This window comes from Nuphar pumila, chromosome 2 (genome assembly GCF_984573655.1).
Source record: "Nuphar pumila chromosome 2, dmNupPumi1.hap1.1, whole genome shotgun sequence".
Lineage (NCBI taxonomy): Eukaryota > Viridiplantae > Streptophyta > Magnoliopsida > Nymphaeales > Nymphaeaceae > Nuphar > Nuphar pumila.
Window position 1 is genome coordinate 77,156,811 of NC_143250.1, and position 27,717 is coordinate 77,184,527.

Below are 27,717 nucleotides of genomic sequence, written 5' to 3' on the forward strand. Positions count from 1 at the left end.
GTGGTATGAAGTGGTGTCAAACCGACAGTTTTAAAGAGTCAAAACATTTAAAAAATGAAAGAACACAACTTCTGGAAAGTTTAGAAAAACAACTATATTAGTCGACTAAACAAGTTATCAGTCGACTGAAATCAAATATTAGCAGACTGATTGTTAAATCAGTCAACTACTTTGTCTAGCCAAAAATATTTGAATTCGAGATTTTGAAAATTAGTCAACTAAAGAAAAAATAATTGACTGATGAAAACCATGAGTAGACTGAAAAAAGCTTTCGGTTGACTTCTGTTAAATTTTCCAGAAATTGGACATTCGGGTCGGTCGACTAAGAGTAGATTAGTCGATTGATGAGAAAATAGACATTTGATTTTGAAAAAGGCGTGAAAAAAATTGGACGACTGATAAAACTAAAAATATAGGTAAAGGGCTTTCTAAAATGATTTTTGCAAATGATTCTTTTTAGAAGAGTTTTCTTAAGTATTTTTAGGTATAATGCAAGTGAGATATGCAATCAAAGTAAGACTCTTACAAGAATCTAAGAATTTAAAGAGATTTACACTTGCACAAAATCTTCAATTAATTCTTCAATATAGAAATTATGAACTTCTTCAATTCTTTTCTTCTTTCCAAATTGTCATAGTTGAAATTCAGTTGTTTATCATCAAAATATCGTAGTTGAATTATCGTGTACAACTTCTTTGTCTTAACATCTCTTTTAGGGACTTGCTTCTTAATGAACTTTTGGGAAAAGACTGTGATTCTCTTAGCTACACTGGTTGATGCTCTAGCGGGCTCAACTGTTGAATTCACCTTGCTTAAGGCTAAAATAATGTTTAAATTTCTCTCAGTGTACTAAGACTGGAGGACCAAGACATGATGCTGGGACATGATGTCTTCATGGGAACATGACCGAATGTGGTTCTGTGGTTGGAAGAGTTGTTCTGTGATTACCATATCTGTATGATCTGGAAATGATGCTGCTAAAATGGTTGGCTTTTCTTCTTCATCATCTTCTATCAGAATATTTTTATCAATGTAATCCGGGACATTGTTTTTTAGGATAAAACAATGTTCAGTGTCATGTCCTATTACCCTATGAAATTTGCAAAACTGCTCTTTGAATTTTTCCATGACCAATGGGGGGTCAACAATTCTAGGGAGTTTGATCATTCCCTCGCTAATCATATAGTCCATAACTTTTTCCAAAGGTTGCCCCAGGGGTGTAAATTTCTGGTTATTACCCTAATCCTTGTGCTGTGATTTTTCTTGGATTTTGTCATTTTGCTAAGGGTTGAGTTGTAGAGGCTTGACGTTGCCTTTGAAGAGCCTCCCCTATTGGCCCTGAAATCATTCTGCAATGTTGCTATGGTTATTCTTCTTGCTTTTGTTGGAATCATCATAAAAGGTAAAATGAGCTTTCTCCTTGACATATTGACTTCCTTTTGCAATAGTGATGCCTTGATAGACTTCGTTCTTCATCTCTATTTTGAGTCATTCGGCTCGTTCTGTCAACTCAATAAATGACTCGGAAGGGGATGTATAAACCAAACTTCTCTAAACACCCAAAAAAAATTCGGTCCATTCCGAACATCTTCATTTCACAAATGCCAAACTCGTGCAGGACAGTGTCAAGTCTCACCCCTAGGTCCACCCCAGACTAGAGATGAGTCTGTCCTCATCTTGTCAATAAAATTATCATTTTGCCCTTAATAACCCTTAGTCACCATTAGCCTTTTTGTCAGCCAGACCTAGCCAAGCTCATTTTTAAGTTCAAAATAGTTAGAATGTCTGCCATTTCTAGCCAAGATCATTTCTTACCATTTAAGCTAAAATTAGTTTATTTACCGCGAAATAAGCTTATTTTTAGCTCAGATTTTAGCCAGTATGTCCTCGAGTCAGCCAAATCCAGTGGATCCTATCCCTAGGAGTCTAATCTAAGTTCGCCAAGAGTTTGAATTGTCCAGTTCCAGTTCAAAGTCACATTTCACATATTGAGACCTTCGTTTTAGCTCATTTGAGCTTAATTCAACCCAAATTGAGCTAACCCCAGCTTGTTGGGCTAGTGTCTTAGCTCCAGATTTAGTTCACCTGAGTATAACTGGCTTCTGATTGAGTTCATTCTGATCCACTCCAGTTCAAATTAATTTAAACTAGTCTAGTACCATGTTTCTACCTTTGCAGCCCCCCCCCCACAATATATATATATATATATATATATATATATTTTCTTCAGAACATTGTCTTTAACAATATTTGAACTCGAACAAAAGCCAAATTTAGACTTAGATCAATTTTTTCATTTGAGATTTCATCAATATCTGAGATCCAATCCATTTCAAATCAGATAGTGGATCCAATGTTGAATTTAGTATCCAATTTTTATTTCAGATTTGGATTTTTCATGTGATTCATTATATAATCTATATCAAGAGTTTAATTTATCTATTGAGCCTCAAATATCTCATCGGATATCTAGGATCCAATTAATTATTTTGGATCCATTTTCATCTGGATTCACCTCCTGATCCATTCAGAAGGTTAATTGAATCAATTACTGATCTCAGATTCATGTAGGGGTGGCAAAACCTGACACGACCTGCCAACCCGACCCGCCAACCCGCCTCTTAGGCTGGTTCGGGTTGGGCTTAAGCCAACCCGTTTAATAAACGGGTCGACCCGCGTAACCTGTTTATTAAACAAGTCGGGTTCGGGTTAGGGGTATGCCAACCCGCCAACCCGGCTGACCCGTTTAATAAACGGGTTAGGCGGGTGGGTCAACCCGCCAACCCGTCAACCCGACCCGCCAATCTGACCCGCAAAACTGAGAACCCATTTACCCGACCCAACCCATTTATTAAATGGGTTGGCGGGTCCGGTCGGGTTACCCGTTTATTAAACTGGTCGGGTTCGTGTTTGCCACAGTTGACCCGTTTAATAAACGGGTCAGGTTCGGGTTGAGGTATGCTGACCCGCCAACCCGTCGAGTCGACCCGCCAACCCGACACGATTGCCACCCCTAGATTCATGTAACATCTGAGATTCAATTTCACTTATTGGATTTTGACCCTGATCCAAAATCCAATTTCATTATTTGAGCTGGATCCAAGATCCAAACTCCAAATCCCATTTTTCATTATGAATTTAAGGTTTTCATTTTCAAATTTAAAAAAATCCATATGTAGGGTTCGATTCCCATTTTCGAACCAATTCTCTTCAAATCGAGATCCAAATCAATATTTTTCAAAATCTCGGATCGAGATCTTTTCAAAATTCAGTTTTTATCCTAATTTCAAAGTCTATTATTGAATTTCAATTTTAAATTCATCATTTTACAAAAATTTATTGAAAAATACACTGGATCCAATTCATAATTCAATTTGGATTTTAAAACACCAAAATAGATCCGAATTCAAATTTAAAATATATATTTGTATTCAAAATCATTAATTGGGTTTCAATTTCAAAATCAAGATCCAATTTTTATCCTTCATTTCAAAAATAATATTTGAATTTTAAATCTAAAATCAATATTTTTGTAAAATTTCTCAAAATTCAATGTGAATCCGATTTAAACCCAATTTAGTATGAAAGGACATTTATGCTAAACACGTATCTATCATTATATATATATATATATATATATTATTTATCTTTTTTTTACATGTAAATTTATTATAAAACAATCATAAGTAACATTGGAAAGTGAATTATTGCGGGTCACAAGATATTCCTCCGTACGCACCCAAACATAAGAATTTGTAACGGGGGCCGAACACACAACACTCCTCGGCCATTTATGTTTTTCATTTTTTTCTTATAATTGAGGCATCGAAGAAAACAGAAAGTTCAAAAGAATAAAACAAAGAAAAATCTCTCTCTCCCTCCCTCTCTCTCGTTCCCGTTCTTGCGCCTCCACCCTGTGCCCCTTCAAAAGTCTAGGGTTTTTCTTCTTTCTCGTCCCAAAACCACACTTTCATACTTTGGAGGCTGAAAAAGGGCCGTTTTACTCGCGCCGAATCCGGTTTTCCTTCTAAGGGCGCTGGATCTCCGGCTTTTCAGGCGAACCACCTCCTCCTCCTCTCTCTCACTTCAGCTCTCGGAAGGCAACCGTTGTTTCTTTTCTCCCTTGCCTTTCTGACGCCCTAGGGTTTCCGAACCAGAGGAAGGGAACGATCGACCGAACCATGGTTCGACCGCGATTAGGGCAAGGTTGAGTTTTGGAGGTAGGAATCGAGGGAGCCTTTGTTGGTGGGCTCGGCATGGCGCTCGGCGACCCGACGTCAAGGTGCAGCGTCGAATTGGGAATGTCGACGAGGTACGCGCACGCGTCGGTCGCGAGCCACCTGGACGAATTGGCTCAGGCGGGCGAGGATGGGGACTCCGTTGGGGGCAGCCGGGCTTGTCAAAGACGGGACGTCGAAGCCAGTAGCAGCAGCGTCGGCAGCTCGTCCGCCGCGGCTGGAGCAGAAACGAGCTTGGCTTACTTGCCGCAGACGGTCTTCTTGTGCGAGCTTCGGCATGATTCATTTGAAGCTCGTGTGCCGTCGGGACCGGCTGATAGCGGCTTGGTCTCCAAGTGGCGGCCCAAGGATCGGGTAATCCGTCCATCAATAATCCCTAATCGCCATTTCCCAATCTATTATTGCTCATTAGATTATGTATTTTTACCTCCCGAATCTTTTTTGGTTTTGAGTAGTTGAGCATTTGGTGTAATCCGTACACCACGAAACTGTTCACACTCCCGTGCTCTGGTGCGCCTACTTATCCAGAAAATTGCATTGTGATGTACAGTGCAATTTCTCATTTTATACTTCTCTTTGAGGGATACGTGCGTGCAGCCAAGCAGTGGTTAACGGGCAAAAAAGATTTCTATTGAGATGATGAATCTCGTAAACTTTTGACCACTTGTACTGCTTATTTTGCTGACTATAAGCGGTTTTTGGTCTTTGTAAATTGTGGAGCCCTTCAAGAGCGTGCAAGTATAGAAACAAATATCATGCTTTTGCGGCCATCAAACTAGTGCTTTCTGTTGATCATTTTACTCCATGTGGGGGAACCCCTCTTTTTGTTTCTGGGGTACGAGGTTGATCTAGATCAGTCTCTGGGCCAGAAACCCAAATTGGTTCTTCTTTAGTAGTAGCATGAAGCCGAAAGTGATTTTGCATAAAAATGTAGCTATTCAAACATGAAGAACATAATAAAGAAGTAAACTGCATCAGGGGACTAGTTATCTCTTGTTTGTCATTGTATTTATTATCCATCTCCTTTTCTGGAATCTCAGTATGAAACATTAGATTGAGACAATTGACTTCTGTGCGGCTAGTCATCATATAGCCCAAATAATGAACAGTTCAATAGATATGCACAGGTTGGTTCCTGGTTCTCCATGTTTCATTTAAAATGTCAACAATAAATATAGTTGGAAGGATTCTATGTACTGAAGGAATGCAGTATAATCTTAGAGAATGAACACTAACAAATACAATTGCGTAGGCATGTATGCATAAAGAAGGTTAAATTTCTTTCAGCTTTTGTGTGTGCATGTGTGTAACACAAATTCTCTGTATTTGTTTTTGTTGGGTTGGTTAGATGAAGGTCATAATTTTGTTAGCAGTTGCTTCGATTGATAATAATGGGAAAACAGAAATCTTTCTCACCTATAGGGGATTTAAACAATGTGGTCTGTTCTTGTTGCTTCTCCTTAGACATTGCTTATGAAGGCCTACCTCTTCTGACAAAAAGAACCATTTTACCTGGATCTGCCACAAGATTTATTTACTTATCAGAGTATCCCGCCCCCTTTTCAGATGACATTCTGACTTTTGGAATGGCCTTAGTAAACGTGCATGTGGAGAACTTGCTAGTTGAAGTTTTTTGGTGCTGCCTGTCTTAAGAGTGCAAATATACACACAGCCTCTTAATCTTTAAAACCTGAAGAAGTGATTAGGGTATTGGCTGAGTGTATTATTAGGTGTTCAGCTAAATTCCTACTGATGAAGTGCTTGAGGTTTTCCTTTACATCAAAAGAGGTGCTTGCATTGGCCATAAGAGATAGGATACTGGAAAAGGATTTATAAATATAATGCTAAATATCTATATGTGGCAAACAAGGTTGCCAATCAGGAAGTGGAATCGAGAATCAATATGGGAAGCAAAAATAGAAACAAGAGCTTTTTGAATCTGTGTGAAGCAGAAATAGCTAGAAAAACCTTACAATTTGAATGGTTAAACTTTTTAAAATAAGAAAACAAAAAATAGTCAAAATCGTTCTACCATATAATATTACTATTACATCCATGATTAGTCAAGAAAAGTTAAATTAATTTATTAATTGTAATACTAAATATAAAGGTGAAAATTAGTATGAACATCTTAAATTCAAGCAGAAATTACTACTCACTAATATTATAGTAACCAAGAAGCAGTAAACATTGAAGGAAATTTAGTTTAACGAGTTATTTGCATGCAAGTACGTATAGTATGCACATTCTTATAATTGAAATAAAATACTAAACCTTTGCCTTGATTTGAGCTTTCAAATGAATTGCTTAACTTGCCTTTGATTCTTATGCAGTGATAAGGAGAATTGCTTCTGAACCTTGCAAGAATCGACACCCAAGCGCAACTGCAAAACTAAGAACTATGAAAAATAAGGAAAATACTGGCCAATTCTGAAAAACAATGAAAATTCTCTCATAAATCATTCATCTTTTTTCTTCCAGTCTCTCTGCAATGAATATTTATAATGAAGAGAGAAACCCTAGAAACCTTGATCCTAATATGGATCTAAGATAGATCCAATCCAAAAGTATGATTCAAACATGACTAAAGAATCAATATGGATATGACTGAGATAGATCTGATATGAAATGGGATTCAAAACAAATTCCTAAACAAAAATACCAAAATATGAAAATGGATCCAAATGGACCCTGTGGACCCGGTAGTATCCCGTGTTACAACCCAAAATTTAGAAGATGGTCAAGATCTAGTGCCCATGATCCAGACGCCACCTCCAGAGCCCCAGGAGGGTCGTCCAATAGTGCGTGGGTCATAGGATGATGATGTGATAACTGATGTGGCTTCTCTAATTAAGGCAAGGCTAATTGTTCAGAGTCCCAATCAGGAAGAGGAAAAGCCAAACACATGGCATCACTAGGAGTCATGCCAATTAGCAGACGAGCCTCACATGAGGGGGGGGGGGGGGAGGGGGTGAATCCAGAAGAGTCCTAGGGGCCATCCCCCCTTCTAGAAGTTCATTTGATTGCTTTTAATTAAGAGTCTTTAATTAGTTTAATTAATTAGTGTGGAGTTCTTAATTAGGTAAGAGTCATAGCTTAAATGACTTATTATCTTTTCTAATTAGATGGAGTTTGGATAACTAGGACTCAATCCCAACTCTCTCTATATAAGGAGATCTGGGGGAGCTATTTTCATTATGAAATTGAATTAAAGTTCTCATTATCTCTCTCTCCCTCTAGCCGTCCCTCTATCTCTTTCTATAACATGTTTTTCTCTCTCTTCTTTCTTTTTCATTTTCTCTCTATTCTCCATCCTTTCTCATGACCCCTCGTCCTCCTTGGACCCCTCCGAATATCAGATGTATGAGGGTTGGATGACCAACCCTTCTTTGGAGCGTAAACTCCCTCCAACACTCGGACTGTGCGTTTTGCTCTTTCAGCGAGCTGAATAGCATTTCCGCATTGCATATCGTGTCCGCATTCCAGAACGTGGGGAACCTCATACCAGATTGCTACAGACCTTCTAGGTATTTATACCAACAACCCTCCTTAGGCTTAGTCTAGCTTTCATTAACTCCCTAGGTCTCGAAACCCAAAACGACATCCTGTCGGGTACTTGAAACACCCAAAACCATTAAATTGATAACCCCTGATCACCAACAGTTTTCTCCAGTGTTTAGGCCATATCTCAAACCCTCACACACGTCCCTAGGTGTTCCTAGAACCCCTGTACCAGAACCTTCTAGATCAAGATCAAAATTACACCCAAAATGCTTACCAGGTCCAAATCGCTCATACCTGATTTAGCCATTTTGTCTTGTTTTTCTTGCATCTTTCAAACCGTTGAGATGTACCACAACATATATCCTGGGGTTGCGGGTAGAGGCTGCAACATCTCACTCCCATTCCTGCATCATTCTCCTTAGGTTGGAGAAGACATGCCCTCAAGGCTAGATCCGCTTCTGCTTTTTGCAGTTTCCCTCTACTATTTGGACCATGCATATACAATAAACAATTCTATGCTCCTCAGACTAGGGATACCAAGCACGATCCACTTTGAGAAGTGTAGAAAAACCATGTATGTTCTTCCCAAACCAATCATAATCATCCATCACGCCTCTACCTAGAAAGCAATCAAATGGATAGTACATATCCAATACAAAAATGCTCCAATTTGTGATATCCATAACTCTATTCTCTAGATGCAGATGTTGATTCATGATGCATCCTGGGATTTGGGAAAAGTTTGGATGTGGTTTATGAAAATTGAGCATAAGGTGCTTTTGGATATGGGTACTAGTTATGGTTTGAGGGGATTTATGATAAGCTAGATTCAATGGGTTTTGGGTATAGGGATATTGGTCTTGGGTATTGTGTAAAATAAGGGAAAGCTTACTTTGGTTTGGACTTAATTGGGTTTGGTTATCAAGGATTTGGATCCAATATAGGAAGGTTTACTTTGGATTTGGTCTAACAAGCTTTGGTGCAAGTCCAAATTGGATTTACCTATGGATGGGTTAATGGATTCTATAATGGATTTTGGGGATCCAACAAAATGGATTTGGATTCCGTATGAGACTTTGGATCCAAATCTTCTTTAATTAGATTCGGGCCTTTAGGAAAGTCATGGGTAGGTTCTAACGAAGGAACGAACTTGGTTTGCATCAAATGCCGCATCTCCTCCCATGTTTGAACTTGTCCCATACCTTGATTATCACGGTCTTTCTGCAACTCATCCCATCACACCTGAGTTGACCCTCGAAGTTGTGTCACTGCCAATGGAACCTTATGATGCTTTGAAATATAATGATACTCGAGGTATAACCACACTGCATAAGCCCGATCATAGAATGCCTCTGCATCGATTCAACCGTGAAACTTTGAAGCTTTTGTGGACAGAGCTATTGTATCTCCAATAGTAGGGTTTGGGTTCATATAGGTCGGCCTAGGTGGGTGATGTTGGTAACGGTGATGATGGTAATGGTAGTGGTGGTGATGATGGTAATAGTAGTAGTGTTGGTGTTGGTAATGGTAGTGGTGTTGGTGTTGGTGTTGGTAATGGTAGTGGTGTTGGTGTTGGTGGTGTTGGTGGTGGTGGTGGTAATGCTGGAGTAGTGGTGGTAGTGATGATGGTGGAGAAATGGTGATAGTGGCGATGATGATGGTGGTAGTGGTGAAGATGGAGAAATGGTGGTAGTGGTGATGGGGATGATGAAAGTGAGATTGAAGAAAATAAGTACCTTAAAAAAAAGTAGGTCTCCCCTTACTTTTGAAAAAATGGGTGGAATTTATAAAAAAATCATTAAAAAAGTAAAAAGAAAAACAAAATCCAAACACCAAAACTTGCTCTTTAGAATAAGCATAAATGACAAGGAGCAATTTATAAAGCGATCCAAACAGGGGTTATATGACTAGTTCATATTAAGATTTATTAACAAATTTTTTTGTCTTTAAAATGTAAAGTCTATGTTAATGTAAAGCTTATTGGACCTAAAATAAATTTCTTAACGTTTACTATACTTTTATGAAATTAGTTTATCTCACACACTCACATGTTAACTATAAAAACAAAATCTGATTTAGATATCAAAACAATTAACATTCATTTCATTTCTACTCAAAGTTTAACACATAACATCTGAGTTTGAAATAACTGAATGACATACTTACAATAACCAAATTAACATTTATTATCGGGAACACAATGATCATATATCTGGATCCGCACACCATTCCGCAACCACTCTTTATCTTTTACTCTTTTCCTGAAAAATAGTAAAATAATTTGTGTCAGACTATAACTAGTCTGCCTAGGATAATACTATGATTTTGCAGATGTAATATGTAACACATATGCAATGTGTTTGCTTAATTATAGACAGGAAAGCATGATACTAAACATGGCATAAATAAACTAGTAACATGAAAATGATTTATTGCATATCACTATTATAACTCACAAAAATATAACACGAATTAACATCTAATCAGATAAGTAGACACTTAAATCACATGCTCAATTATCTATTCACAAGTTAACAAGTTCAAGTACAACACTCACCATGTTTTGTTCAATTGATAAAAAGTAAAATTTAATGTTTCTCTTGAATTATCCCGCGGGTACTCGCAGGCCAAGGTAACCGTAACAGAAGAGAACATTCAAGGGTTTATTATGCATTGATGTTTTATTAACCCGAATGTCTAACTGAAATTGAAATCCTAAGAGAGCGGTTGAATGACTGAGAGAACCTCCCAAAGGCCCAAGACAATAGGATGCATCTCTAACTTCTGCAGAAGAATGTGGAGCTACCGCCTAAGACAAAATTGGTAGTATGGGTCCCTTAATTTCGAGGTCTGAGGATCATCGAGCTATTGCCACTCGAAGCATGAAAACACTTATCCCCGGAGTTGTGTACCACCTACCATCTCCAAGGTAAGCCTGAGTCTGAGTGGGTTGCTATTCTTAATTAATTTGTATTACCCAATTTATCAGGGTTTTTCCTGATCTGAACCCAGTGGCGCGAAGACACTGAAATTTTCAAAATTTTTGAATCCTACCACTGTAGTAGTAAATTCGCAATCATGTATACCTTAACTAGATATGCTACTCATTTTATCAATTTACTTTAGTAAACCCACACAGAGTGCTCGGGTACCTTTAAACCGTCAAGCACGAATACCCAGGTACCTTTAAACGAGTCAGGCAAAAATTATTTACTTCAATTTACCTGTATTTTCACTTTATAAACTCGAGGGCCTCCCCTGTGAAACCCTCATGCACAAGAATTGACCAATCATGTGCCAACACCAATCATGACCTTTGTTTACTTATGAGGGATTAAGCCGTGTTCCCAAGTCATCACCATAGTTTACTTGAATTACAGGTTCGATTAGATTTTAATTTGGTCGGAATCATAATTACTTAGTTTAATAGTTACTAAGCACGAAGGAAATGCCAACAACCTTTAAGATAAATTTCATTACCAAAATACAGAGATAATGGTGCAGACATTTCCGGGCTTGAATGTCAGCAACTTACATGACATAATTTCAGATATAACCAAATTGCACATACGCCCGTTTCTATATCAAGTTACAATTCATTCTATCAATGAAGCTTAAAACGCAATGTTTCATAGATTTGTAGCATCACATATTTCCAAATACAACCAAAATACCATACACATCATCATGGTAATAAAGATTAAAACACAATTTTTTTTCAAGTATCTAATATCACCCATATTTAGCTACAACTGTAGTGCCCATATACAGCCTGCAAAAGGGTCGGCTGCTGTTGGGCTCTCAAAAGTTTGTGCAAAAGACTATATTAAAGACTTGGTTTATTCACAGTTAGGATCACCACAGAAAATACATGTATACTTCTGTGGGTGTGCAGTGATATGTGCAGCAAAATATGTCATAAACTGAGTGTGTGCGGGCTGCAGAAAACGAACATGGACATATATAGACTGGACACCTGTAATATGCATCTCACTCTCAATATTACGTAAATGAATCTTGCTTTCACCGAATGGATATCTATCATGTTCTTCACCAGTAAGACTGAGGTGTTCCTATTTACAGGAATTAACATTACAAGCAAAATTTGACATTTATACACGGATTATAGAACATCCATCATGGTGACTGAAATGAGGATTCATATGTACAGGGGTGCCTTGTCATTTCAGACCCCTCGGCTGAAACAACAAAAGGGAAACATACCTACTCTACTATTAAACTATTAATCAAACTTATATTGAAATCTGGAACGGAAGTTAATATATGCATCTAACAGAAATTATTTACAGAATTACAAAGTAAATTACCCTTTCTGTTTACAATTTTCAGCCCAATTTCTTCAAATGCTCAACGCCACTTCTATACAGGTTACATATTGACAAGAAGTGCAGAGCTTAAGTTCAAAGTATATTTTTCTGAGGCAACTCTCACAGATACTCGTAAAACATAAAAATCTTTTCAACCTGACAGTTTATGCTTACACACATGAAACAAATCTAGCTCTGTACGTACTCCACTGATTAATGATATCACATATCCCTTTAAAGAAATTATTAACTAAACAATTTAATCTCAACATAACACTTGTGGTTAAAGAAAATGACAATCATATCCCACATGTTACAAGGAAAATCGGTAGACAGCAATTCAACATTCCATATCAATTAACATGGTTATAAAAATGAAATTTCTGGAAGTTCATAATAGAAGAGAAAATTGTCAAATACAAATCAACTCTTCTCCCACTGTGCCTCTTACAATATGTGTCTATATATATATATACACGATTCAAAAAAAATCCCAGATCTGGATTTAACACTGGTTCTCCAAAAGCCCCTTATGCAGGTCAACAACTTCTGCTTAATGTTCTACATGAAATCCTCATGGCAGAACCGACAAACCCGTGTTCACTCTACCTGATTTCATGTTGATCAGTCATACAAGGGGGTATTGAGTGATTTGCCTTACACGAAAACACCCGTAGTTGCATCCACACGAAAACCCCTCTAAAACTTCAAAATCTTTTTGATTTGGGGTGTGTTACAACCTATTGCAAACTTGCAACAAAATACACCCAAGAAAAATCGTAGTAAGACCCTACCTCGGAAGCGCGAAATCCCCATTTTTTTTTCGATTTCCCTGACCTGCTGCTGTGAATCCAAGAGATCTGCTTGCTACCGTAGGTTTAGTGCAGCTTTCGTGCGCACCTTCTATCCTTGACGTGCAGCAGAGAGAGAATGAAAGAACGTTGAAGGGGGAGAGGGAGAGAAGAAGGTAGGTAACGAGTGAGAGAGGAAAGAGAGAGTGTGGAGGGTGGGGACTTAAGAGATGCGAGGGAGAGAGAGCGTGGAGATAGTGGGGAAGTGGGGGGTCGGTTACCCCAACTCTCTCTAGCGGCTGCGTGAAAACATTCAAACCTTCTCTCCATTTTTCTTGCTTAGGGTTTCCTATCGACCCTTCTTAACGCCCTTAAAAACATTCTTTTTTTTTCACCTACCTGTATTCACTTTAACGTGTATCATTCACCTTTTTAACTTTTTTTTTTACTTGTTATCTTTTCAATGTGTAAATTTTTCCTCTACGAGTTTGGATCACCTACACTTGTGACCCGCGACCTGTTTTGGGTCCAAACTCGGGCTATCCGGATCCATCCTAGGATCCGACTCCTTTAAGTTTTTAAAGTACTAATAATTAAAACTTCAAATATGTACCCAAGTTACATTACTATGGTTCCAAATATGTTATCATGGATCCCAAGTAATCATATTTCAGATCCAAGTAGAATTTTAACTGGACCGAGTACTATCGATGCAAAATTGATATTGAAAATTAAGGATTCGATGTCCAACATCCAATTAAAGTAATGTGGTTCTAAACATCGCCTATGCTATTACGGATCCCAATAAAGTGTTATAGGTCCAAAATAAAAAATTTCTCATTAACATTTAATTTAAACTTTGCGGATCCACTGAATTCATCCTGAATCCAGTATCCAATATGACAATGATATTGAAGATCCAATATCAGAGATCTGATCTATTTGCCTAAAATCCCTTATTGGTTATCCAATTAAAATGTTCGTGATCCGATATCTAAGATACGGATGGAAAATAGAAGTTCTGAACATGATATTAGGGATCCAACATTGAAGATCAAAACAAAAATATCTGAGATCCAAATACGAATAAACAAATAAAAAAAAAATCCCTGTACCAGCTTAAGGATATAATTTCAAGTTTAATTATCTGATAAAATTCACGGTTATTACATCTTGTGTTTCATAAAGATGAAAGCATTTGGTTTTTAAAAAATTACAGAAAATGTGTTTCCATTTAAGGTTTATTCTTGAATCTAATTAAAATAAGCCTATAGAGTTATTGTAATTATCACAATTCATTAATTATGTAAATGTATTGTTTTTCAGTAAAAGTTCATTTCTCCTAGTGAAGATCTGATGTCATGGGAAGCACACTTCCCATAATAAGGGAACCGTGTTTCAAAAGTGCTTATCTTTCGACTCTTGAAGTGGCTTCACTGGAAGCATGTTTGCCAAGATAGAAGTTTCCATTAACCATGCTCTTGATTCCTGCAAGCATGCGCATATGTGTACACGTGCCAGCATATCATGCTTCCACTGTTGATACTTCTTGGTGAACAACAAACAAGTTTTTGGTTCTCTATTAAATGATACTTACGAAGATGACTCTTGAATTTGAAGCTATGTCACATGGGTGCGAGTGCGGGGATGCATCATATAAAAAATTATATATATATATATATACAATTTTGAAGTTTTAACAGTTAACAACAGTAACACAAATGAAATAAAAAACAATTATCGTGAGTACATTTTAAAAAACAAAAATTATATATATGCTAAAATTCATCATTATAAGACTACATTAACCAATCTTAATCGAGTTTCAAAGCTTTATTAAGCTCTACTGGTCTGAGCCGAGTTTAATAGTTTAATCGAGCACTGCTAGATGCATATATGGTTTTAATTTTTTGCTATTGAATCAGATAAATATCAGGATTTGATGAATATCTGATTACATGTAAAAGAACCAAATAAGGTACGGACACCGGTCCAAACGGTGCGAGACCCCATTTTCCCCCTGGTCAGGACATATATGCTTGGTTTCCCATCCGACTCTTTTAGTTATTCTCTCCTAGTTACGTAACTGAGCTACTTTTGAATGGTAACCAAGCTGGTCATTCCTGAAGAAAGGTTGTATTGTCCATGATCATTACATCCTGCCCCAAAATCTGGTAGCTCATTGGCTTTGGATATTTTGTATTAATTTTTGTAGTACGTAACCTCCAGCCCAACGCATATCTCAGAAGGAAATCAAAATCTGATTTAATATTTGCAGGTAGGTACAGTGGACTGCAATCTGTACGGGCCAACATGGGCATCATTACCCTTTCACCTTCCTTTTGTGAACCCTCTATTTTAACAGAACCATCTGTGCTCTCTTCAATTTTCAGGGTACAATATGATTGTTCTCTGAGACCATCCAGATTTTCATGAAAAGTTAAGTTCTCATCAACTACGAGAGGTGTCAGATCTTCAATAAAAGGTGAAAATGATGAAGAAAGCCGCCAGGTGCAATATCAATGCATTGCCTGATTCACTCCCCATCAAAGTTGCGGTGAGGACCAGCATCCTGTCCAAGAGATGGAGGTATCTCCCGACCGCAATCCCCTCCGCAGAATTCGATGAGGATCATTTCCCTTCAACCACGAAGCAACTCAAGAGACAGAAGAAGCTCATCGAGTCACACTCGCCGCTTGAAGGAGCCGATCTCTTCACCGCTGTCAATCGATTCTTGTTGAACTAGGCACCTTCGCAGGTTTAGCCTGCGCTTGACCCTGAGAAACGATTCGGAGAAGAGACTCCTTGGTAGTTGGCTACGACATGTGGTTGCCGTAAAGAAAGTTGAAGAGCTGTGTCTCGAAACTCGCCATGTTGACAAACCAGTTCCTAAGTTTTCTGGCTGTCATGCCCATTTCAGCGGGCCTCTTTTTTTTTTTTCAAGTCCAAAAGTTGGACATAAATGACCCTGGGTGCATTGACTGCACCCAGGGTCGGGTTGACCGCACCGGGTGCCGCACGCGCACCCGCGTCGCGTCGCATCGATGCGGGTGCGACACCTGGTTGGCCAAATCCCTGTGACATAGATTGGAAGGTTTATGGCCCCCCATAGTGAATCTCTTTCTAAGGGGGGAGGCATGTAAGAGGATTGAGTATTTAATGATTTACATTGAGCTGCCTGGTGGTAAGTTGTAAGTCATACTGGTGTGAAGAGAACTGTCTACACTGTAAGACTGTGATTCCCAAAATCAATGTTTGCATTCTTGAACTTGGAAACTTAGGGCAACAATAGGAAATTATTTGGTGAATGCATAATTAGGAGACATGATGTTTTGAAACCCACAGAGGGCATCCCTTTGCTGCTAGGTCAAAGCTGGATGTACTCCCCAGTGGGCAGGGGGGGACCTCCATGGTTTTACCAACCCAAAGCCTGCCAATGAGCGGCCAGCAATGGAGGTGTTTTCCCTTGGCCCTGCCAAAAACAAAAAGTTAAAGTTCTAACATTTTATGTTTTAATACTAGAATTTATTAAGCTTAAATAGTGATGACAGTTGATAATTTATCCATATTGTACAATCATTGCAAATTGCTTGCATATGTTCCAGTAAGAAGTTTGATTACCTGGTAGTTTCCACTTGCACTTCCATATGCTTCCATTCATTACTTTTATCATAAATATGAAAATCAACTACTGCAATTTACATATTTGGCAATGACCTTGGCTGCCTAAATATTTGTCGCTGGGCTACATTAGAGATAAGGTTCATAAGGTGTTTTGTCTTCTTTTAAAGTTGTTGTCTCACAAATGGTCTTGAAGTGCTTCAGCCAATGATTTTGTGTAATTCTAGTAAATTGTTGTTGAGATTGCATTTCTGTAAACCTTTCTTCCTTTATTGGGAATTAAATACATTATGTGTTATTGCAGATGAAAACAGGTTGCGTAGCACTTGTATTATGTTTAAATATTAGTGTAGATCCACCAGATGTTATAAAAATATCTCCTTGTGCAAGGATGGAGTGTTGGATAGGTATGCAGCTACATGCATTTCCTTTAGTTGTTTGTGTTATGTTTCTGCTTACTTCTGAAACTATTTTCCACCAAGCTCTGTTACCTGATATTATGCCTTGTTGTAGAATGCAGTATCTAGTGTTTCTATCTGTTTGTGTTGGTGTATACTTGTGTCTGTGTTTGTGTGCCTGGAAACTTATGTATGTTAATATGAAAAAACATTACAAAACTCAAACTTTCTTTGGAGAATGCATTATAAGGGCATATGTGTGCACTGGGCACATGTATGTGCGGATGTAGGAATGTGGCATCTTATGCGTTGGTGTGATACAAGAAATGGTATGAACTTCATTAGGAAAGTCCAACCTTTCTTTTGAAGCGGTTGCTAATTTTGGGACTGTTAGTAGAATGAACTATTATAAATTGCTCATGAATAAGTGCTTTATGATGATGTCATAAATGTATCTACTTGCACTGATCACTTATTGTATTTATAGGACTTGGTAAGATAATGTTTTGCTGAAATGGTTTGATTTAAAATGGGCAGTATTCCTGCTTTATGTCTTACTATAGCAACGTTATCATGTCTATGCATCTCCACTTGTACAAAACCACCTTTAACCGACTATGATTTCCTTATTTAGCTCTGTAAACTTATGGGTCTTCCTTACTGGATCATCAAAATTCTGTTGTAAACGTTATGTTTTGCTTGAGGGCATCCAAAATGTAATTTTTTATTGGTTGTTCTTTAGATGCTCCATTTCAAATGATTTTCAAGAGATTTTGCCCAAGTATTTCACCCATATTATTTCATTAAATGTTGTATCCTGTTGGACACTCGTTCCTACAATTTCATGTGTACAGGGAGTTGTCAACATCCACACAATGTGGATGGTAACACATTGGCCACAAATTTATACTCTCATATACCCTCACAAATTCAAAATTCACATTGTGATTTGACGTATCACTTCCCATGATGAAAATTTTAATCTTTTATTTAAACACGAAATGATAAATTTATTAACTGTACTTTCAACAGTCACGAACTGGTGGGAAATGCGAGAGATGCAAAAGTGTTGAATTACAAGAGCAATAGAACAATCACAACCTTTGAGTCCACGAAGGGACAAATAAATAACACACAAAATGCACTCAATGTACTAACACAAGAGCCAAAAAGGGCAAGAACACTTTGAAAATATGTTTATTTATTGATGACACCTCTTAGAGAAGCCACCACATACAAGATGGGCTTAAAGCCCTTTTTATAGAGAAAGGAGGAGGCCCATGTAGTTGTTGGGCCTCCTCTGTCACGGGCCTATTTCTTTCAATAGGCCAGCGCGACGCGACGGTCCTTCCTTACTGCCACAAGCCTACTTGTCAGCTCACTTGCCAGTCACGAAAGCTTGTAATCAGAGTGCAAGAGAGCAAGAGAGAATACAAGGAGAAGAATTGCAATCACAACGATGGTGAACAAAAGAAAGCTCAATGCATTTAATTCATTCATAATTTTGCCCGCAAGCTATTACAATTCAAGTATAGGGGCTGCCCCTTTGGGGTATTGATTCACCTGAACTGAGCAACTTACATCAGACTCAATAAAAGCAAAACAGAATCTAAGCGCAATGTAAGTTGCAAGGGAACATGCTTCGCCCTTCAAATCATGCGCCATCCTCGACACCATCTGTTTCATGGTAAGCCCAGACTTCAGTCGGGTAGCAACTGTTCATTCGGAATGCAGGCTCCCACGTTGGTTTCGCTGTTTCCTCCCACTGCACTAGGTATTTCTTTGCTTCGCCCAGGTAGTTGACCTTGTGACGAAGGATCTTACTGAGGTGCTTCTCGGCCTGTTGTGCTGCCCTCTGCATGATGGGAGTGCGTTGTGGCACACTGCATTCCGGATCTCCATCGTCTGGATGAAACTGCTTGAGGTTGCACACGTGGAACACCGGGTGCACCTTGAAGTCTGGGGGAAACTCCAGCTTCTACGCCAGCTTGCCCACTTTTTTGTGATGGTGAAGGGTTCTTCATACTTTCTGAGCAGTCCGCGTTGCCGCCTGCGGAAGATGCATGTGCGACCTGGATATAACTTCACCAACACTTGGTCCCCAACTTGGAACCCAGCGGGTCGACGATGCTTGTTCGCCCACTTCTTTATTCTCTTTGCCGCCTTGTGTAAGAATGCCTTTGCCAACTCATTCTGCTCGTGCCAGTCGCGAACAAACTGATAGGCGAAGGATGACCTTCCCTTTTCTTGTGCGGCAAGAGTGTGCGGGGTTAGTGGCTGCTGCCCCGTGGCTATCTCAAATGGGCTGTGGCCTGAAGACTCGCTTTTTTGCAGATTGTAACAAAACTGTGCCACATCACGGAGCTTCACCAGCTTGTTGAAAACAACAAATCAAAGTCAAGTAGCCGAAATATTTTATGCCAAAACTTCCCCTTGAAGCGAGCATCGCGATCATTCACAATGCTCTTTGGTATGCCCGAGTGCTTCACCACATGCTTTATAAACAACTCTGCAGTCTTCTCTACATGGCACTTCTTAGAAACTGAGATAAAGGTGACATACTTTGAGAAACGATCTACAAGAACCAAAATGGAAATTAGGCCCTCTACTTTTGGCAGACTAACAATGAAGTCCATGGAGATGCTATCCCAAGGACGTTCTGAAATTGGTAGGGGCTCAAGGAGACCGACAACCTTCTGGTTTGTCTTTTTATCTTGCTGGCAGATGAGGCTGTAATGAAATATGCGGAAAAGAAATGTATGTCCTACAATGGACATTCACACATAGAAATCAAAGAACAAGTCTAAAAGAGGACATACACAAAAGCCAAAAATGGCTAGAAAGCATAAAATCTTATAAATGCACTAAAGGGCTTGTAGAAGCCACACATTACAAAGGGGGAGACCCCACTTATTTATAGGCAAGAGAGGAGTGAGGGAGAGTTAGAGAAAAGCAAGAGAGAGGGACCATTGGGAGTCCCAACAAGGAGTCGTTGGGCTCCCAACAGTCACAATTGTGACCGTTGGGGGCCCAACGACTCTTTGTTGGGCCCCCCAATGGCTGTGCATTAAATGCACAAAAAGAAAAATAAAAAAAACAAAAAGAAATGGAAAAAAATAGAAAAGGAAAAAGGAAAAAAATAGAAAAAGAAAAAGACTAAAATGCCCCTATTGGGCGAGTTACAGAATTACCCCTTATCAGGCAGAATATATTTTTATATATATATATAAATATATATTACATATATATTTTAACACCCTCCCTCAAGCTTTACGGGGATACAACGAAAAGCTTGTTGAGAAGAAACATGAAACGAGGAGCAGCAAGAGCTTTGGTGAAGAAGTCCGCCAACTGGTACTCGGATGTGACGTAGGGCAGTGTAATGGTTCCTTTTAGGTATTCATCTCGAACATAGTGGCAATCCATCTCAATATGTTTAGTACGCTCATGAAAGGTGTGGTTGCTTGCAATATAGATAGCACTCTTGTTATCACAACACATCTTCGAAGGAATTGAGATGACGATGCCCATATCACAGAGGAGACTTCTAAGCCACACAAGCTTCATGGTTGTAGTGGCCATTGCACGATATTCCGCTTCAGTTGAGGACAATGATACTTTATGCTGTTTCTTGCATCTCCAAGAAATCATAGAGTCACCTAGGAAAACACAAAAACCAGTGTTTGAGACTCTATCATTGGGATTTCCTCCCCAATCAGCATCTGTATAAGCAATTAAATCAAGTGATGATGAAGAGGAAAGAAAAACTCCCTTAGTTATGGTGTTTTTAATATATCTGACAATCCTTAAGACTGCACTCATGTGCACAGTTGTAGGTGCATGTTGAAATTGACTGACGGAATGAACTGCATGAGCTATGTCTGGCCGAGTGATGGATAAGTATGTCAGAGACCCAACGAGTTGACGGTAGAGAGTAGGATTCTCGAGAAGTGTCCCATCTTCCAGCCTTAGCTTTGCATTGATAACCTCAGGGGTTTATGTCTTTTTATCATCCGAAATTCCAGACTTAGCACAAATGTCAGTAGCAAGTTTCATCTGAGAGAGAATATACCCTCGGGGTGAATATGCAACTTCAATACCTAGAAAATATCTTAAGAAACCAAGGTCAGACATGTCAAAATTTTCTTTTAAAAATTTCTTAATATCATGGATTCCTTGCTCATCATTTCCAGTGATGATCATATCATCAACATATAGTAGTAAAATAACTACAGAGGACCCTGCACTTTTCACAAATAACGCAGTGTCAGTATAACATGAACGGAAATTTAAGCTAGTCATTACATTGCTAAATCTGTCATGCCAAGCTTTTGGAGCTTGTTTTAACCCATATAGTGCCTTTTTTAGTTTAAGAACTTTGTTTTCACCAATAGATACTTCGGGTGGAGGATCCATATAGACCTCTTCACTTAGTTCGCCATTAAGAAATGCGTTCTTAACATCCAATTGATAGATAGGCCATTTTTAATGGATGCAACCGCAATAAGAGTCCTAACACTAGTCATTCTAGCTACGGGAGCAAAGGTTTCCTCATAGTCTATTCCGTACTCTTGAGCATATCCTTTAGCTACCAACCTAGCTTTATACCGTTCTAATGACCCATCACTTTTAGTTTTAATTTTGAAGATCCATCTATATCCAATAGACTTCTTTCCAGTGGGTAATGAAGTTATTTCCCAAGTTTTAGCCTTTTCAAGGGCACTAAGTTCTAGTTTCATGGCTTCAACTCATTGAAGAATGTTTTTGGCTTCATTATAGTGTGATGGTTCATGATAAGAGTGTAATGCAATTAGACATGCCCTATACTTAGGTGTTAGGGATTCATAGGAAACAAACCTATTAGGAGGATTGGAGATTCGACTAGATCTCCTTAAAGAGGTTTCTTCTATGTTGGAACTTTGAGAATATTTTTCTAAAGCACTTATGGGAATTTCTTGACCACGCCTAGTATAGGTTTGAATTGATCTATTTTCAACATCATTACTTTTATTTTCATCATTACTAAGAGGAGTATCCTCTAAATCATTAAGAACATCCTCTACATGAGGAGTCACATCTTCTTGAGAGAGAAGATCAAATAAGAAAGCATATTCGCTTTCATCGATATCTTTATTTTTCTCAAAACCGTTCTCATTTTCTAAAAAAGTAACATCTTTGGATACATATAGTTTGTTGCTTTTGGGATCGAAGCACCTAAAACCTTTTTGATTTTCTCCGTATCCTAAGAACACACATTCGATAGCTTTGGGAGATAGTTTATCTCTTTTATGTGTAAGGACAAAACACTTACACCCAAAAATTCTTAATCTATTAAAATCGGGTGTTCTTTCAAAAAGTTTTTCATATGGAGATATATTTTGAAGGGATGAGGATATCATTCTATTTATCAAATAAGTGGAGGTTAAGGCGGCTTCGGCCCAATAGCATTTTGGAATTTCTTTGGAAATGAGAAGGGTCCTAGTGGTTTCCAAAATGTGTCTATGCTTTCTTTCGGCTAGATCGTTTTGTTGAGGAGTCATAGGACATGACCTTTGATGACAAATTCCATTGGTTTCCAAATATTCTTGAAATTCATTTGATAGATATTCTCCACCGGAATCGGATCGAAGAATGGAGATATTAGTTGAAAATTGATTTTTGACAATCATATGAATTTTTTTAAAAAAGTTAAAAACTTCGGATTTTAAATTAAGAAAATAGATCCACACATATCGAGTGAAATCATCAATGAAAGTAACATAATATGAGTATCCTCCTTTTGATATGACCGGAGAAGGACCCCAAACATCCGAATGAATTAATTCAAAGGGTCTTTTTGACACAAATGTTCTTTTTGGAAAGGGGGTGGATTTCATTTTTCCAAAAATACAACTCTTGCAAACAAAATGTTTCTCATTACAAAATTTCTTTCCAAAAGGAAAGGAGTACATTTTTGAGAAGCTTGGATGTCCAAGTCTTTGATGCCAAGTTTCTATATTTTTATCTTGGACATGATTACAAAAAGAGTTGGTGGAAAGTTTCAAATTGGTCATGTAGTAGAGATCTCCCCTCATATGGCCTTGCCCAATCCGCTTCCCGGACTGGAGATCCTGTATAAAGCAATCCTTGGTTGAGAAAGAGATTTCACATCCATGATCACATATTTGAGAGACAGATAAGAGATTTAAATTAAGTTGAGGTACTACTCTTACATTTGGCACAAAAAAATCTTTTGAAAAATCTAAGGTTCCAAAGCTTTTAACTTGTAAAGAGGTACCATCGGCGGTGGAGACAAAAGAATTTTTGGAGTTGCTATATACATTGGATAGTCCATTTTCAATAGGGGTCATATGAAAACATGCTCCAGAGTCAAGAATCCAAGAAGGCGTACCTGGAGAAGAAGAAGAGGTAATGGCGGCTCCCGAAGTTGACGGCGATTTGAGTAGAATTTGAAGTGCTTCGGATAGTTGAGCAAGGGAGAAGGACTTTTTCCCTTTCATTGGCTCCTCTTTCTTTTGGGGAATTTCTTCAATAGTAGCAACTTTACCTTTTGGAGGCTCATTTATCTTTGGACAATTAGGTCTTATATGACCCGGTTCTTGACAATGATGGCAAATAGCTTTCCTATAATTGCCATTATAGTTATTTTGCCTCCCAAAGTGTGGAGGCTTATATGCTTTCATATGATTGCCGGGTCTAGACACGGCAAGAACTTCATCTCCTCCCTTAATCATGCCAAGACGAGTTTCTTCTTGGCATATTTCGGCTATGGCATCTTCCAATGGAAGCGGTTTTGATCTATGAAGAAGGGAGGACCTTACTTGTTCATATTCGGGCCTAAGCCCATGTAAAAATTGGAAAAAGTGTTCTTTCTCCATTTGTTCTCTCCTCATTTCAACATCTTCACTTGATACCCATTTGGGTTCAAGAAGGGATAACTCATCCCATAAAGGTCCAAGAGTGCTATAGTAATCTCTTACACTCATTTCACCTTGCTTAATGGTACAAATTTTTTCTTGGATAAAGAATTGACGAGCAAGGTCTTTTTGGGTATACATACCTTTCATAAAGAACCATGCTTCATTTGCTAAGCGGAATTTGGCAATGTTGGCGCAAATCTTTAGCTCCACGTTGTTCATGAACCATGCAAGAATTTTTGTATGCTTACTTTCCCAATCTTCTACCTTGGATTGGTGATCTTCAATAGCCTTCATGCGAGCACTTCCTTCTAGAGCTTTTTCTTGATCACCATCTATTTTTGTGAGTTGAAGTTGAGGTTCCTTAATGGTGCCCATCACATATCCCCAAAGCTTTTTACCTTTGAGGTTGTTTTCCATGGCGGCGGCCCACATCATGTAGTTCGTACCGTTAAGCTTGAAGGAGAGATCAATCTTTTGTTCTCCTTCCATTATATAATCAAGAATGGAGGACAAACAAAGAGAGAGAGAAAACTAGACAACTAGCTATATGAAACAAGAGCACAACCAAGGCTCTGATACCATGTAATGAAATATGCGGAAAAGAAATGTATGTCCTACAATGGACATTCACACATAGAAATCAAAGAACAAGTCCAAAAGAGGACATACACAAAAGCCAAAAATGGCTAGAAAGCATAAAATCTTATAAATGCACTAAAGGGCTTGTAGAAGCCACACATTACAAAGGGGGAGACCCCACTTATTTATAGGCAAGAGAGGAGTGAGGGAGAGTTAGAGAAAAGCAAGAGAGAGGGACCATTGGGAGTCCCAACAAGGAGTCGTTGGGCTCCCAACGGTCACAATTGTGACCGTTGGGGGCCCAACGACTCTTTGTTGGGGCCCCCAATGGCTGTGCATTAAATGCACAAAAAGAAAAATAAAAAAGACAAAAAGAAATGGAAAAAAATAGAAAAGGAAAAAGGAAAAAAATAGAAAAAGAAAAAGACTAAAATGCCCCTATTGGGCGAGTTACAGAATTACCCTTTATCGGGCAGAATATATTTATATATATATATATAAATATATATTACATATATATTTTAACAGAGGCATGTCCGCACATATCCATCAACGTCGTCCCTCATCTGCGGCCAATAGTAGCCGCCCTCAAGGATTGCTAAGGTCCGCTCCTGACCAAGATGGCCGACCCATAGTGTATCATGGCACTTCTTAAGCAATCCTCGACGGAGGCTTCCCCACCGTGGCACGAAGATGCGTCCCCCTTTTGTCACGAGGGGGCCATCCTGTAGCCAAAATCACTGAGTCTTCCCTACCTGCGCCCGAGAGATAAGATGTTGCGCTGTCGGATCCTGCTGCGTACCTTCGCGGATACGACTCAACAATGCGCCCTCTAAATGCACTTCAGAAAGCTCCGCGCGCGCAACTGTCAGTTCAGCCCTGCGGCTCAGGGCATCCACAACAACATTGGTCTTTCCAACCTTGTCCTCCAAGGCAAAGTTGAACTCAGCCAAAAACGTCTGCCACCGAGCTTGTTTAGGAGTCAGCTTCTTCTGTGTCTAAAAATAACTCGTGGCCACATTGGCTGTCTTGACGACGAACTCGACACCCAAGAGGTAGTGCCGTCAGGTCCTGAGGCAATACACGATGTCGGTCATCTCACGTTCATGCACAGTGTAACGCCTCTACATCCTTCAACTTACGACTCTCATATGCAATCGGATGACCCTCCTGCATTATAACTCCACCAATGGTAAAGTCTAAGGCATCTGTGTGGATCTCAAGGGGTTTTGAGTGATCAGGCAACCGTAACACCGACTCCCTCACTAAGGCTTTTTTCAAGCCATCGAAGGCATCTTGGCACGCTTCTATCTAGAGCCATAATCGATTATTCTTTAACAAATCTGTGAGGGGCGCAACAATGAGACAATAACCTTCGATGAAACGTCGATAGTAGTTTGCCAACCCAAGGAATGACCTCAACTCTGACACTTTGCTTGGCGGAACCCATTCCTGAATGACCCTTATCTTTTGCCCATCCATACACAACACACCACGCCTCACAACGCGGTAAAAAAAGTTGATCTCCTCTTGCCCGAAGAGACAATTCTCTCGTTTAACACAGAGGTCATTCTCTTTCAACACTTGAAACACTATTCGCAAGTGCTCGACATGTTCCTCTATGTTGCTATTGTAGATCACGATATCATCCGAGTAAACTACCACGAGCTTGTCTAAGTAAGGGTAGAAGATCTGGTTCACTAAAGTCATGAACGTGGTTGGAGCATTGGTCAACCCAAATGACATTACTAAGAATTTGTAAGCACCATAGCGGATGACGCAAGTTGTCTTTGATTCATCACCTTCAGTAATCCTCACCTGCCAGTAACTCGATCGCAGATCTAGCTTGGAAAAGATACGGGCAATGCCTAGCTGATCGAACAAGTCCGCTATCACTGACAATGAGTACTTGTTTTTCACCGTGACCTTGTTCAAAGCACGGTAATCCACACATAACTGTTTGGAGCCATCATGTTTCATCTGAAATAGGGCTGAGCGCCAAATGGGGCTTTCGATGGACGAACGATGCCTTCGTCCAACATCTCGTCTAGTTGCCTACGCAACTCTTTTAGTTCAGCTGGCCCCATGCGGTATTGAACCATTGCGGGAGGCTTCGCTCTCGGGGTCAACTCAATCTTATGGTCGATCTCACGTCTTGGTGGAAGACACTTTGGTAATTTCGGAGGCATTACCTCTCGAAACTCCTCCAGTGGGGCTAGGGTCAGCGACACTGCTGCTTCTACCTTCTTTTTTTCTGCGCGCACAATAACTAAGAATGTCTGCTCCCCATGCTTGACACCCTTCTTCAACTGCATCGTCGATAACACTGACGACTTGCATTTCTGCGTAAGGCACTGCATTGTGTGTGACATGTTTGGCCCCATAATTGTCAACATGTTAAACTTTGACAATATTATAACATTTTGGCTCCGCAGAAACTCCATACCCAAAATAATCTTAAAATCGTTCAGGGGCACCACAAAGAAGTTGGCTTTGTCGGCCCAACCCTCCACTTGGATAGCTACATTTCTTGCTTCACCAAGGATGTGCTTGGTCTCAAAGTTCATCGTTTTGATGGCCCTTTGCTTTGGCCTGGGCTTTAAGCCCAACCGCTCTGTCTCTTCCCGCGAGACAAAGTTGTGTGTGGCCCCGGAGTCTACCATAGCTAAAGTAGACTTTTTATTCGTAATGACTTCGAGATACATCGGTTCTTTGCTAACCTGCATGTTCTCAACTACGCAACTTCTAGTTGCGTTGATCGACCACATGACTCCCATTCGCGGTTGCATAGTCTCAGTGTCGTTGCATTCTGCCTGCGTAGCATTGGCATGCCCGTCGTCCTTCACGAGGCACTTTGGGCACTGCCTGACGATATGCTTATCTCCACAGAACCAACATGTCACAACCGCACCCTTGTTGTTGTTGTTATACTTTGGGTAGTTCTGTTTCTTGTCGGATTGATGGCGTGTCGATGCCTCACCTTTGTTGTCACGCCGCTGAGTGTCAACTAAGCGCTCAGCCGCCACATAAGCATCTTCCAAAATACGGGGGTTCCTTCTTTCCACTTCAGACTGTGCCTATGGCTGAAGTCCCACAATGAACCAGTTTTGCTTGTTGTCTTCTGGCATGTTAGGCACCTCCAACATAAGCTTCTGGAACGTTCTGACATAGTCTTGCAACAAACCAGTATGTTTAAGCTCGCCAACCATCTGGTATGCCTGCCTCTACGCATTCTTCGACATGAAGTAGTTGCACAACTCTATTTTGAAGTCGTTAAAGGTGTCTATCACGCATTGACCCCTCTTCATGTCGCTGCACTTTCGCCTCCACCAAGCGAT

General features: G+C 39.4%; 1 protein-coding gene across 2 annotated transcripts in view; it reads left to right on the forward strand.

The window, feature by feature from the left end:
* The first annotated feature begins 3,861 nt into the window (after nt 1-3,861).
* The window catches only part of LOC149845787 (regulatory-associated protein of TOR 1-like), a 95,083-nt gene continuing 71,227 nt past the window's right edge, over nt 3,862-27,717 (forward strand). For both annotated transcript variants that reach the window (XM_089996001.1, XM_089996002.1), the window contains exons 1-2: nt 3,862-4,592; nt 16,787-16,889. In XM_089996001.1, the coding sequence (XP_089852127.1) occupies nt 4,257-4,592; nt 16,787-16,889 (439 nt within the window). In that variant the 5' untranslated portion in view covers nt 3,862-4,256. The remainder of the gene's footprint in view (nt 4,593-16,786; nt 16,890-27,717) is intronic.